This window comes from Megalops cyprinoides, chromosome 5, assembly GCF_013368585.1.
Source record: "Megalops cyprinoides isolate fMegCyp1 chromosome 5, fMegCyp1.pri, whole genome shotgun sequence".
In the NCBI taxonomy this organism is placed as follows: Eukaryota; Metazoa; Chordata; class Actinopteri; order Elopiformes; family Megalopidae; genus Megalops; species Megalops cyprinoides.
In genome coordinates, this window is record NC_050587.1 from 38,142,501 (window position 1) to 38,157,253 (window position 14,753).

At 45.1% G+C, this 14,753-nt stretch overlaps 1 protein-coding gene across 15 annotated transcripts in view; it reads left to right on the forward strand.

Annotated features, from left to right (window-relative positions):
* grin1a (glutamate receptor, ionotropic, N-methyl D-aspartate 1a) overlaps positions 1–14,380 on the forward strand; it is a 37,279-nt gene extending 22,899 nt beyond the window's left edge. For 4 of the 15 annotated variants that reach the window (XM_036529700.1, XM_036529701.1, XM_036529704.1 and 1 more), the window contains 6 exons: positions 394–555; positions 792–901; positions 1,226–1,371; positions 1,813–1,869; positions 5,767–5,793; positions 6,768–7,598. In XM_036529700.1, the coding sequence (XP_036385593.1) occupies positions 394–555; positions 792–901; positions 1,226–1,371; positions 1,813–1,869; positions 5,767–5,793; positions 6,768–7,376 (1,111 nt within the window). In that variant the 3' untranslated portion in view covers positions 7,377–7,598. Of the gene's footprint in view, positions 1–393; positions 556–791; positions 902–1,225; positions 1,372–1,812; positions 1,870–5,766; positions 5,794–6,767; positions 7,599–11,644 lie in introns of those variants that run through there. The other 11 variants (XM_036529713.1, XM_036529714.1, XM_036529715.1 and 8 more) reach the window with 6 other exon arrangements.
* Positions 14,381–14,753: the final 373 nt, after the last annotated feature.

Here is a 14,753-nt window from a genome sequence, read left to right on the forward strand (position 1 = left end):
GTCGGCGGGGGGGTCGTGGGCCCGTTGCCGCAGGGACGGGCGGGTCAGGTCAGCGGCTCCCTCGGGGCAGGCCCACGACCCTGTGAGAGAGAGAGAGAGAGAGAGAGAGAGAGACAGAGGTTATTATAGGCCAGCCACATGGATGCTCAACAGGGGTAAGGCCTAAAGGTTGAGGTGAGAAACCTTGCTTGCAGGTGTGTGCAATTTTAAAAAAACTGAACTCTTTGTCTTGTGGGAATCCAATGGGGGAAGCCTCTGTCCGGCATTGGATTTCATTTTTTAGTGCTAATGCTACGATCACGGCGTGTCTCTTTTTTTTTTTTGGAAACTCACTTGTACTTGTACACCGTAACCCCTCCCCCCACCCCTCTCCACTCCCCCCCCCCCCAACAGCAAGCTGCATGCTTTCATCTGGGACTCTGCGGTGCTGGAGTTTGAGGCCTCGCAGAAGTGCGACCTGGTGACCACGGGAGAGCTGTTTTTCCGCTCGGGCTTTGGCATTGGCATGCGCAAGGACAGCCCCTGGAAACAGAACGTGTCCCTGGCAATCCTCAGGTCTGTCCCAGCCGAAGCGGCAAGGCGACGTCGTCCGCCCCCCCACGCTGCCCCCCCCCCCTCATTGCGCCTCGTGGCTTCTTGTGTTCCTTCTCTGCCTCGTGTTCTATGCGCTGCCATCTTGCTGTTTCCCTCTCTGTTGCATTCTGGGATTGGACCTACCGGGACATGCAGGTGTTAACTTATGACCTCTCCCCCTCCCCCAACCCCCCTCCCCCCCCCCACCTTCCTTGCAGTTCCCATGAAAATGGCTTCATGGAGGACCTGGACAAAACCTGGGTGAGATACCAGGAGTGTGACTCCAGGAGCAATGCCCCAGCCACACTCACCTTTGAGAACATGGCAGGTATGGTCCACTCTCAGGGTCCGCAGGAAAGTTGATCGATTGGACAAAAACTGCAGTGGTAAGGTACTGTAGATTTTTTTGTCCAACTCGGTCCACCTTGCTGAGGTGGAAATTGTCTTAGATGTTTTAGATGTGATGTACATTTTGACCACCATTTTCCACAGCAGCAGGACGTGAAGAGGAGAAGATATAAATAAATTCCATCGCTCCTACAGCATGGGTGACGCTCGCCCGCTGGCTTTGGGAAGAATCAACTGCAGCTTTGGCCAGTGTGGTTGGCGGAGGACAGGGTCGGGGGGTTCTGACGGTCCCTTTTCCTCGCAGGTGTGTTCATGCTGGTTGCTGGAGGCATTGCGGCAGGCATCTTCCTCATCTTCATCGAGATCGCCTACAAACGCCACAAAGACGCCCGCAGGAAGCAGATGCAGCTGGCCTTTGCGGCCGTCAACGTCTGGAGGAAGAACCTGCAGGTATGACCTCCTGCGCTCTCTTCTCCCTTTACTCTCTTTACTCCAGCATCCAGAGGGGAGGGGCAGAGATGGGCCGATGAGAAGCCAAGCAGGGCCCTTCCTCTCTGGGCTGGGGGTGAGCAGTCATGATGACATTGGGTCTCCTCTTGTGTGCCTGTGGCCTTGGGCTGCTTGGGGTCAGAGGTCAGAAGGCATCCTTGTTGGGTCCTCACCCCTCTGTTCTGACATTTGTCACCACAAGGGGTCAGGCTGGAATCTGAGTGCATCACAGCCCTGTAGCCTGGTTCTGCTGTGGTGTCACAGGGTGGCATGAGGTGAAGAGCTGCAGCCGTCTCCCTGGTAACCCAGGAGCTTCTGCGGCTACTTAGGGGCTTCCAGGGGCTTCCAGGGGCTTCAGACCTAAAGGTCAACCGAGCCCCTGTCTGTTGTCTGTCCCTACAGGACAGTAAGGAAGCCACAGGGAGTCAAGTTGCGGGCTCTTCCGGGACTCCAACATTAGTACGTAAACAAGCTAACCATCCCGTTGCCATGTCATCCGCTATGTCAGAACTGGAGTTACCCTAAAATCAAAACAAACACAAAACAAAAACATAGCAAACTGGAGAAATAAGACCACCAGACGCCTAACCTACATTCCAGTTCATGGCATGCACCAACTGTGCGCTTCTTTTGTGCCGCTAGCGCTAAGGATCGCGGGGTTTTGCTAAAACAGGCACAATAAAGCAGAGGGAGTGAGGAAGAGGAAGGCAAAAGAGCACGTCAGATTCAGGCGAAGGCAGTCCGTTAGAATCGCTTTGTGCCAAAACTCTGCTGCAGGGTGATGTAGTAAATTCAGCCGAATACGCTTCAGCGCCTTAGCCACTCCATGCTAACAATAAAATACTAAGGACTACGTGAGGGGGGTTGTAATTGCGTATAGTTCATGTCACATAAATATAATTAGAATAACATAATAAATCTTAAACATGAATTAGTATAACACTGTTGATCCCAACAGTAATAATGTTGAAAATGATAATATAAAAGTAATTGCATTAAACATGCTAATAACAATGATAATTGTTATTATCATGACACAGATTTATGATTTTAAAAATAGTACTACACCATAGTGGGTAGTTTCTCTTTACAGAGGGCAGTCTGTTAATACTTAGCCCAGTTTTGATGTACCCTTCACTGTGGGCAGGATCCGGGGTCAATGATGTAATTCAGCATGGACTGTTCCTTTTCTACTACAAGATGGGGGGATATTGGAAGGTGTCACTCACCCCCTTAACTCTGGCGAGGGTAGGATGGCCCTCTTTATAGATTTTTGGTGTTCAGCAAATGACCCCTAGTCAATATGATAACTGATGTGTAAATTCAATAAAAAAAAAAAAACAAAATGGTGAATGTTAGGAGCTATGAAAACATGTTTGCGCGTCTATAGTCTATTCTGTGGTCACAATTCGTGGTTATACTTCTACAGTATAAAGCTGTTGTAAGCTGCAAAATACTCAAAGGCAAATTTCATATCTCACATATGAATAGACATGTAAAACATAAAAAATTCTGAATATATTCCAGATTAGTGAGACCGCATTTCATAGTTTCTCTTCTTACAAAATCATGAACAGCTAAACATTCCGTTTATACATGACTGAACAGCGATCATGTGGCATATCTCTCTGCAAGCCTCTTCCAAAACAACAACCTCCCCCCCTTTCAAAGTAATCAGCCCCAAAAACAGACGCATTACCTCAGAAGTTTTAATATAAAGCCGTTACAAAAGCCGAATAATGACACCCCTCCCTCTCTTCAAATTCGGTGTCCTTCACTGAGACGCTGAAGAGCGCTGGAGAATTCTGCCAGGCCTCAGACCCCTCGAGGCTGTGGCTGTATCTGTGACAGGCGCGCAGGGTCAGGGGGGGGCGGGGGGGGGGGCTGAGGGGGTCGGGGGCGGTCAGTGTCGGGGCGCGCGGCGCTGCGGTAGGCATTGCCAGGCTGTGATTTTCGCTGCGGAGACGGCCAGCTTCAAGCTGGGCTCCGCTCTTTTCACAAAGGCCTCTGCCGCTCAGCGGGGCAGCGGCCCCCGAGGCAGGTAAGCATCGCGCTCCCCCCCCACCCCCCGCCCCCCTGTCTGTGTCCGCCCGCCAGCGTCCCTCTGACGCTGTCTGTCATCCGCCTCTCGAACTCTGTATCTGTCAGCTGTGTGTGTTTATATCTATAGACCCTCACAGGCGGTCAGAACCATGGGACTCCAGCCAAGCAAGGAAACACACAAACACCACTGTCCCCCTGAGAGGCCGTTATTGTACCATCCGTTTGTGGCCAGACAAAAGGGAGTGCTTGAGTGGCGTTTTGAGTGGGGCCAATCGGGACGTTCCTGCTTGTCTAGGAGGAGATAGGAGGTAAAGAGAGGTAGATTTCTCAGATTTTGGGCTTTGTTTTAGTTTTGAGTTTCATGTGGATCTGTTTCTGCAGAATGACTAGAGGTCACATGCTGCAGTTTTCTGTGTCGGGGGGGGGGGGGGGGGAACGAGGAAAAATTGATTTGTGAAAATCATTTATTGATTGAATTTTGCACTCAGTTTAGTACCCTCAAGCTCTGAGGGCGGCGGCAAGGCAGTTACTGAACGTGTTTCTGGAGGAGGGAGTGTTGCCATCGTTTTGACCGCCTGCATGTTTTGTATGTTTGTATGTGTGTATACGCTCGTACAGATATGTGCACATGAAGAATAGCTGCATGTGCACATATTCCTGACAGAGGTAACTCCAGAAGCGGTGCACTTTTGAATAACACGCACTCAAATTGTCAGCATCATTCGTGCCTTTCCGGCTTCTAGCACATGTTAGCCGCTAACATTACGCGCTTGTTAAGCCTGGTTGCACTTATCTGAAACTCCGCAATGGAGATCGCCGTGCTAGCTGTGGATAGGGCCGTCGTCTCAGTGGCTATGCTGACCACAGCGTTTGTTTTCCTGCTGTCTGCAAACCTGATTCAGAGGTGCACTGTTTGAGGGGGGGCGAAATGTGAGAGATGGAAAGTGATGTGCTATAGCTAATTCTCTGCTGGTGCGCTAGTGCGTCCCATGCCGTAGGTCTGCCCTCTAGTGGTGGCAGCGGCGCTCTGCATCTTTGTGGGTTTGAAGCTGTTCTGTTCCAGCATGCGGTGCCAATGCCGGGACCGTGCACACGCAGAACCTCACCAGCGGTCAGCATTGCAGTTCACCAGAGAACGAACAACAAGACGTTTCCGATCTGAAAGAAAATGAAACAAACAAACAAAAAAAAATGCTTGTTTTGAGAAGCAGAGTCATTGAAAACTTTCCCTAGCCTTTTGTTTAGGTGTGGTTATGATGTTTATGATAGAGGGCCAACCAGTTATCTTATTCATTCAATGATCAGAGGGCCTGCTTTGGGTTGATTTGCACTAATCTAATTGATGCTCTGCTTCATTTGAAAAAAAGGTAAAGACCAAGCGGCCGGCACTGTTATACGCTTGCCTATACTGACCCCACCCCCCCAACTGTGGAACACTTTGCCTTGTCTTGATTTTATACCAAAATCTCTCTGCTTGATATTATGTCTCTCTGCCTGATACCTTTGCTTTCTGGCCTCACAACCAAACCGTCCCCTTCGGAAACTCCTTTACCTCCTCAACAGTCTTCCCACCTCGGCAAAAGCACCCAGGAGCTGGGGTGGGGGGGTGGGGGGGGTGCAGAGTGAGGAAGGAGCGCAGCAGCGTGAAGCCCCTCCCGAATAAGGGCGTCCGACCCGAGAGTGTGCTATGGACGGGGGTCAAGGGTCAAGTTGGCTAAATGGGTCGAAAAGGTCACGTGGCCTGACAAAACGGGGACGTCCTGCGGGGGAGTGCTGGCCTGGATTGTCATGAACTTCATCCTGCTTTTCCGTCATGTTATGTCCCCCAAAACCCCCCCCTCCCCCCACCCGCACCCCCGCCCCCGCCCAGCCCGGCCCTGCTGTGCTGCATGTCCGTAGGCAAAATTCACACCACACATCCCCCGCCCCCACTCCTCTCCAAAAATACCCCCTAATCCCTCCCTGCTTATCCTAAAGTGTGTGGGGTGAATTTCCATTATACCTGACTTCTGGTATAATGCAGAAGGGGTCTTATTTATTTACCTATTCAGTCACCTATTGGTCAGTTGTTGTTTTACTCATGACCCAGTGCATTTCAGTGGTTCACCTTCCTATCCTTATAAATATATATGGTTAACTTTTGGTAAACTGCTTGGCTTTTGGTGGGTTTTTTTGGTGAGCTTCCTCTTTTGTTATGTTTTTTTTTTCTTTTTTTGTTGTTGTTTGCTTTTTTTGGACTTAGAAGTGAAATGACCTTAAAAGTGGAGGATGAACATTTATTTATTTCTTTTTTCTTTTTTTCCCCCTACGCAGCCCTCTTCCTCTGTAGAGACTCAGGATGTAAGGATACCATAATATGAGCTTTGTATACAAACACACCCACTGCTATGCTTTCCTTTGACACCCCGTAGAGGCCTCAGAGCGGCCAATCAGATGGAAGGGTTGGGGATGGTGGGCATTCAATGGGATGGTTTTTCATCCAATGACGTTCATTGAAAGGGGCAAGGTGTCAGGTTCAGAAGATTCTTTTTTTTTTTGATTAATTGATAACCAATTCTGGAGCCAGTGCAAGGGCAGGCCACTCCACAAAGGGGACACTAGTTGCAGGAAGAGTTTAAAAAAGGCATGTTGAAAGAGGAAAGAGCTTACTGTTGAACCGAAGCTGTTGAGTCACATGACAGCTGTCATGTCAGGTTATGCGGGGTCGTCTTCTGGGCAGAGATGTCCAAGCATAGGATGATGGACACCCCTGAACTTTGAGTGGTGGGTAGGGATTGAGTGGTTCAGGGATACATGGGGGGTAAAGGTATGTATACCTATACACTTTCCTGTAGAGGACCATTTTGTCAGCATTCAGGGCAAAGGAAGTAAGGTGCGTGTGAATTATTTGGGTGAGGTTCTCCAGCCTCAACCTGATAGATAGACAGATAGAGAGCGAGGGGGGGGGATAGAGCGTATGGATCCCAGCTGATAGTTTATTAAACAAACAAATAGACAGAAAGCCCTAGATCTGAGGAACATTGTGGAGACCAGTCAGGCGGTACCAGTCCGAACCTCTCCAGCTCAGCCATCTGGTCCCCCAGGGACTGGCAGCTAGAGGGAGGCAGAGGCTTGTTGCTGAGTCATATTGCTGGGAAAACCCTTTATCTGGAGATGAGAGAGGAAGAGACAGTGACACCAGACCAGACAGGGTGAAGTAGAGAGGGGATGGAAGTTCTAGGGTGGGGGAGGAGGGTGGTTGGGTTTGAGGGCTGAAACCAAACACGCTGCTCCAGTGAACATCAATAATTCTTCTACATATACGTTTATTTTAGGATAGGAAAAGTGGTAGAGCAGAGCCCGACCCCAAAAAGAAAACCTCTTTTAGGTCCATCAGTACCTCCCTGGCCTCCAGCATCAAGAGACGTAGGTCCTCCAAAGACACGGTAAGAAGAAGAAGAAACAACACCCTCCCTGTTCTTCTCTTTCTCTCTCTCTGTTTCTCCTCTCCCTTCACACTCTGTCTTTTACTGTTTTGGTCTGTCATCTCTTTCTCTTGCTCTCTCTTTTCTTTTTTTCCTGTCTCTATCCTGTCATTCCCATCTTTACTCGAGAGACCGCCCCATTCCAGAGTTTTCCACCCTCACACATGGAGTTACAGCCATGGCCACATGTCTGTCAGTCAGCCATCGACACGCCCATCCACACATCTGTGGGGGAAAGGCCCCTTCAGGGAAGCAGGCAGCAGTGAGGTCAGAGGACAGGGCCGGACAGGGGGAACTGCTCAGTCTGTGGATAGGGCAGTGGGTGTGGTTATGTTGAACAGTGGGTGTGGTTTAGAATTCAGAGGTAATGGGAGTGGGTGTGGTCTGAGAGAAGGGGGCGGGGGCAGCAGTGCTTGTACTGCTCTTTGTCCACGCGTTGCTAACATGGATGTGGTTTGAGTTTTTTTTTTGTTTTGTTTTGTTTGGTTGTTCCTTTTTTAGTTTTTATTTTTTGGTTGTGAATGTTTGTTTCCTGTCCCTTTAAATGCTTGGTCCTTTTCAATCACTTGATTTTCCACGTCCCACGTCCTTTCCTTGTTGTCCTTCCCCCTCAGCATTTAAGGCTGGTACCAAGGCATGTGTCAGACTTATGGAGTTCTGAAGTAACTGTAACAGCCGATATCAACCAAGGAGTGTGCGGAAAACTAACTTTGCTATTCTTTATAGCAAACTTTCTGTTTCAGGTTGGCTCTGCTGGAATGATGTAATTGGCTCCTTTTGCTGCCTACCTGTATAGTATGTAGGTGTTTGTTGAGTAGTGTTGTAACCATATTTTATTCTAAATGGGGTTTATTTCTATGCTGTTTTTCCTGCTGTTCTTGTCATTGTTTGCATGCTGTTATCTAAGGGTTCTTCTTTTGTAGGTTCCTGACTGCATTGATGAGCAATGAAGTTTTATATCTTTGCATCTCTGGTTAATGAGTTGAGGAAGCCAACATTGTGTTCTTAGGCCTCAACATCAGACTACCAGTGTAATGGTGGTCCGGTCAGAGTTTGATGGACAGACTCCCTTAAGGAGGTCCGCTCTGATTGGTTCCACGCCTTTGTGATTTAGGCTGCAGTGCAATAGGGATGTGATATCATTTTCTGTTTTACCAAGCAGCCTCAGATTTGTGGGCTACAGTTTGGCTCCTCCCTACAGGCGAAGAACATTTCGCCAACCCACCAACCTCTGGACGGCATTATCTGGTGATGGGAGACTGAGGTCACTCAAACCCCAAAATGGCTTGAGCCACCATGAGCCGCCAAGCACAGATTCATTTGAACCAATCAGAAGACTTTGCTCTCAAAAGCAAAACCGCGTGGTCAGCTCAGATCAGTGACTCGCTGATAATGTACGAGACCGTTTTGGGGTTCATGAAGCCTCACTCTCCTGTCTCAGGTTCCTTCCTCTTATTGTATTAGTGGAATGTTATAAAAAATAAAGAAAATTATATAAGTGGAATATGCAGTATGTTATATAAATAGTGGAATACAGCCAGCCACCTGTCTTGGACCAGCTAAATAGGCCTTCTTTCCACATGCGCTGAGATGTGGGAAGGCATATATTGAATATTCTGGTCATGACAGCCACTAATGAGTATTCATGAGCAGCAGGACCATTACTCGCCTGGTTCTGATTTGACGTTTGTGACATCATTGCAAAGCCCAGTCGGTCAGAATCACAGTGCATTTCAGGCCTGAGTGCTCATGAATATTCAGGCAGCGGCCATAAGTGAAACTCTCTTAGTGGCAAAAGGAACCCTTTAACAGGGACAGGAAGGAACACAGAGTGCTGTATCTTGCTGGTGACTAATGATCTCTGGTGGGGTTAGAGGGGGAGTGTGGAGTGTGGAGGAGTAGACTGAGACCTTTGTCTTCATGTGCTTCTCCATTATTGGAAAGGTCATCTGGACCCTCAGCCTCAAAGTCTCCATTGAGTGAGTTTGAGGCTGAATGGGTGTATGACAGATGAGAAGAAATTATAGCTGTGGGTTTGGGAGTGGGAGTCAGACAGTGTGTTGCAATCTTGTGAGAGAGACCGTCAGCTGGAAGAAGGTTCTTTTAACAGGGATGCAACCATCCTCAACTGTGACCATCTTTTTTATTTTTTATTTCAGTGTTTGTTTTCCTTTCCTTTATAAATGGATATCAATGGATTTTTTTGCGTGTTGGTGTCCCCACTACATGCCACACTGCCTCTTCCTTCCTCCGCTGTAGAGTAGAACTGTAGAACTCTTTCTTGCTGTTTCACCTGTCTCTCAGCAGGGGGCGCTGTGGGCTATGATTCGGAATGCATACAAAGAAAAACCTCAGTTGACGATGAGGTCTCACAGGGTGTTAAAAGCACTCTGCTGATGCACCATCTGGACTGAGAAACAGTCACCATAAAAGACCAAGTCCAAACATGCTTGGGCTTATCACAGTCTGTGCAAACTCACCTCTGTGTTGATTTGGTCTTGTGGCTCAGTACCCGATAGCTGCATCTCAGATGCTTTTAGAGGTAAATATAGAGTATGCTTGGCTTTAAAACTTGGTTGACTGGCTGTAATAGAGTCAAAATAAAACTATGACACCCCCCATACACACACACCAACAGACATGCACGCACACACACACACACACATACACACACACACACACACACACACACACAAACATTTACATTTACATTTATTCATTTAGCACACACAAAATAAATGAAAGCTAATGTAAGACAGGAACCCAGACAAGTGGATATTCTAGGTGAAGTGACCTAAATCCAGGACCAAAAAATTCTAAGCAGTTTTTTGACTTAATCCGATTATTAGGCATAATTGCTCCAAGTTGTATGCTTTTGGAGCATAACCTAGACTGAAATTAAATCTGATTTCACACTGCAAGACTGGAAACCACTGCTGAGCTGCGCTTACTCAGCTTTTGATGGTTTGAGTTTTTTTTGTGTTGTGGTCCATCTTTGCTTTGTTTTTCAGGAGTCTAAGAGGGAGGTTTGATAAGTCTTCAACATTTTTAGTTTCTTATTTATTTATTTATTTATTTTTGCTTAACTGAACAAAAAGGTCTCATTTCCTATGGGTTATATTGCTTTTATGATTTCAGTTATGTGTTTCCATCATGACTCCAAAATCCTTGTAGAAGTGGCAGACTTTTGACCTGCCTTATTTACCATCTGCTGACCAATCAGATGTCTCTGGCAGCACCTTATGTCAAAGAAATATATGTTAAAATATAAAATCCAAATATTAAGGAATTCATTTTTTATTATGCACATATTAGAACAAATATCTAGTGTGTGTATGTATGTATATATACAGTGTACATAATACAAATATATACTGTATGTAAACTCTAACCTGTAAATTGTGCAGTTACAAAATATACAGTTCTTGTATCAGTCAAAAATTTTGCTATGTAGTGGATTTTATATTTTACCAGATGCTATCATATATTTCTTTGTCAAAAGGAGCAATAACCAAAAATGATTATATTTTATCCTGTCTCACCATTACCCACGTCAGAATTTTTGAGTTGAATTGATCTGTCTGGGAAGTGCCAGATGTGTATGTGATGTTTGGAAAACAAAACCATTGTAGAAACAAGGATTTATTGTTTTCATGATTGAAACAGTTCTGATGTAACTGTTTTGGGTGTCAAAATGCATGAGTTGGCACGATGTTGTATTATCATGAAATATATACACTTTTAAAAATTGTTAAAATTGATTAGTCTTACAATGTGGGTTATTCATTGCCAGATTTATAATGGACTATGCTAAACTATTCTGTGGCTTTGAGCAGAAAGCTGTCTCACTGCAGACCGCCAGTGGCAGAACATTACCATCAAAAAATGTGGTAACCACCATCATGGAATTGCCAAGATAGTGATTGGTCTGTATCTGTGATGTCATAATACAGCATCACTCTGATTCCATCATGGCAGTTAACATGGTAGTGTCAGACCTGCATGGGTTCAGGAATAGTGCTAATTCACGTGCAATAAACAGCCCGCAGAATGGAAAGATGTCTGCTGAACTTAGATGAATTCAGCATATGTTCTAACTCCAATGTGGGGTGGAAATGCATGCTGCCTAACACATTGATCCATTGCAGGTGCTGGGGCTAATAACATTTACTTATTAAAAAAAAACAGTACAAGTGCTAAACAATACAATAAAGTATTAGGAAACTATGCAAATGAAAGCCTTATCCCCAGATCCTCTTAACTGAGGCAAGAACCCTAAAATCTCTCCAGCACCAAGTCTCTCAAAAGTGGCCAAAGCTTTGGGTGGGGCCGGCTGTTCCCAGACATGTTTCCATTCCGTGTGCTGCAGAGCCAGTCGGTAGTTAAATACAATAGGCCTTCCTCAGGAAGTTCAAACGACACTGCACGGTTCCGATCATGTGACCTTACTCTGACTGGAACCGAGGCGCTGCCCCTCTGCAGAGTTCCATTCAGAAAAAGACAAAAATGAAAAAAAGCATTAAGGTGTCTTTTGACTATCTGAACGAACCATTCCGAATCAGATGCAAGCTCGCAGCGTTTTCAGGGGATGGGCGGGGGCTTAAAGAGAGTTTTGTTGCTGTTTTTTTTTTTTTTTTTGCTCTGTGGTTACAGAAAAGCCGAAAAAGAAGCACAACGCAGGAGTAATGTCTGTGTTTGTCCTGTCTGTGCCCCCGGTGTCTCTGCAGCAGTACCCACCGACCGACATCACGGGCCAGCTGAATCTGTCGGACCCGTCCGTCAGTACGGTGGTGTGAGACGGCTGCTCGAACCCGAGACAGAGAGAGAGAGAGAGAGGGAGTGGGGGGTGTGGGAGGAAGGGCGACGGCGGACGCCTGGGTCGTGGATCCTCCTCTCCGGAGCTGTGACCGCACCCCCTTCCCTGAGTCCATCAGAGAGAAGACACCAGGAGCCCCCCCCCCCAATCCCCCCATCCCCAAATGCCCCCGGAAACCACCCTCGCTGAGCCTCAGAGAGGAACCTCGCTCCACATCGCACTGAGATGCTGGAGCTCGTCAGAGCCCAGCCACACACACGCACCGAGCACCTGCTCTGCTGTGTGACTCTGCTCACTTCCCCTTCATACTTTATTTACTCTGTGTGGGCATTGAGATGTTAGATACATCAGTGCAAAAAAGAAAAAAGACATCTGTCTAAAAAACCTAGATCTATGAGAAATTTGTTGATCACTGTATTTATAAAACATGGAACTGGCTGTAAGTACTGAAAAAAAAATGCTGTTCAAGCATTTTCACTCAGTTCTGACTCAAGAACTGACATTTAGGATCCTATATTTACGAAGCATTTATTAGGTAACCTATAATGTGTATTGATATTGTTTTGGTGAAGAATACCTGTTGTTTTTAATTCCACATATCTAAATAGTTTAGATATGTATTTGTTAAAATGGGCAAGCTTTAGTATTGAGAGTGTAAGCGTACAGTATGAGTAACTAAACCACATTGGTAGAAATCTGAGCATGCTGCACCCTAAGTACTATGGTGCAAATAAAAGTTTAGTGCTTTCTTTGTTCAGACAATAGTTTTTAAACATTTGAACTCCGGGTAGTTCAGTTGCTTAGTTGCACTTTGCAGTTTTTAGATTTCCACTGTCTGCTGTATATTCCTTTTATTCGGTATAATCCTTCCCTTCCCACGCAGCAGCACTTTGTCTGAAGTGAATTATGTGTTTGTTCTTTAGCTCCAGACTTTTGAGTATTTATGCAATGCAATGCATGGTTGTTATTTCAAGCAGTTTTCAGAAGTGGGTACTAAGAAACTAAGTACTCTAGGTATTAAGTACTGACCAAGATCAATTTTATTGTATCCGGTTTGCTGTACCCTACTGGAATTTAGATTTTGTTGGACTTAGTGGACTTAGCCACTTGTGCTTGCCCTGGCCATGATAGTGGTTACATTTTAACAGACACCTAATAATGCTTCCGATTGGAAAATGAGGCTTCACGAGGCCCATGATGGGTGGAGCTACCTTGTGCTGTCAATCACCAACTTGCATGAACCAATCAAAAGACTTTGCTCTCCCTGAATGCTGCGAAATGAAGTAAAACTCCACATCATTGACAGCACACGGTAGCTCCACCACTTTTGGGGTTCGTGAAGCCCCACTCTCTGATCACTATAGATTGTATTCAGAAGATTGCAGATGTGTACATATTTTTAAAAATATTGTATTGTGATTTAAATTAGGATCCGTTTCTGATAATGGTGCACCTTTGCCAGTCCTGTTGTTTTGGCTTCCCCTCTCTCTCTATTGCATACTGTGCAGACTTTCTCAGCTCCAGTTCCGGCGGTGCATCAAAGGGCCAGGTTTTCTGTCCAACCAGCACTTGGATCTTTCATGCAAAAAAACATCTTTGACAATTTTTTGAGATTTTTTTTTACATGAAACGAGAACAGGTGAATTTTAAGCAGAGTTGACATTTGTTCTTTAGTCTTCACACTTGGTTAGATGCAAAACAGGCCATTTCCCAAGCTCTGGAGCTGAGAAACCTTCCCACTGCTGCATGTTAAAAGACTACTTGATGCACATCATCCCTTATAAAGTCCACTACCCTAGATTTTAGATGCAGCACTTTAATGTGGGGGCTTTGCTATGTGATTCCTGTGAGAAATTATGAATGTGAAATGTATGATCAAAAGTATGTCTTCTTTGGTCAGATCTGAATGCAGTTATTATTTTATACTCTCATTATGTGTACTTTATGATGTGATTTACAGTCAGATCTGATACATGGGTTTGGAAAAAAAATAAGGTGTGCGTGCCTGACATTGGAGGTTTATAACTGAAATATGAGTTTTAGTTTGTACTTACACCATAGGCTGAATTCTTTAATTAGGTTCCTTTATTAATCTTCAAACTGACATGCAAAAACAGCCTAAATTATTTGAGAGAGTATTTTGCAATATCAGTGAGACCTGAGGAACAGGTTACCTCCTTTCACTTTTTCCACTAAATATATGCATGTGTGTTTATTGATATTCATGTTTATCATTATGGACTGATTTATGTGTGCCGGTTGATCATGCGCAACATGTAGTTGGCACATCCCAGTTTAGGTCCTCTACAAACGTGTTTTGAATGCAGTGTAAATATAGATTCGTTTAGCATTTTTTTTTAATAATGAGAAGATAGTGAAGCGTTCGCGATGGCCTGCTAAAGAGAATGTCACGTTTCGGCCATTAGTTTGTTTTTGATACACCGCGTTGAAGAGAAGACGTGCTTATTTATTAAGTTATTGTATTTATTATTTAATTATTTAAAGGCCACGTTTGTTGAGCTTTCATTTGGTCAAGAGAATGCATCCAGCCTTTCAGATGAGAAATATTTGTACCAAAATGCAAGTGTAAATAATTGAATTTATATGTGCCAATAAAAAGGTATTTGACAATGCATTACATGCATTTATCCAGTGAGTCTGTGTCTGTGTCTTTTGTTACTTTTATACTTCATCAGTATTGTTACAAGATAGGAAATCTTAAAGGAGTATACATTTTAAAGTGACAAAATAGATTGCATACATTACTTTTTACTTTTGTCCCGTTCTCGGGTTTTTATCTCAACATGTACATACCATATTTAATATATCTGTATAATGTTAAACTTATAGCGTGCCATTGCCTTGTAAAATATTTGCTATGATCCGATGCATCGCTTTACATCTTATCAGAAGCTAGTTTGCTTAAAAAATGTGCAAGCAGAGTGTTTACACTGCATGGCTATAGAGATTGATCCTCTGCTGTTTATAGTGTGTCGCACACACACACACACACGCCTATT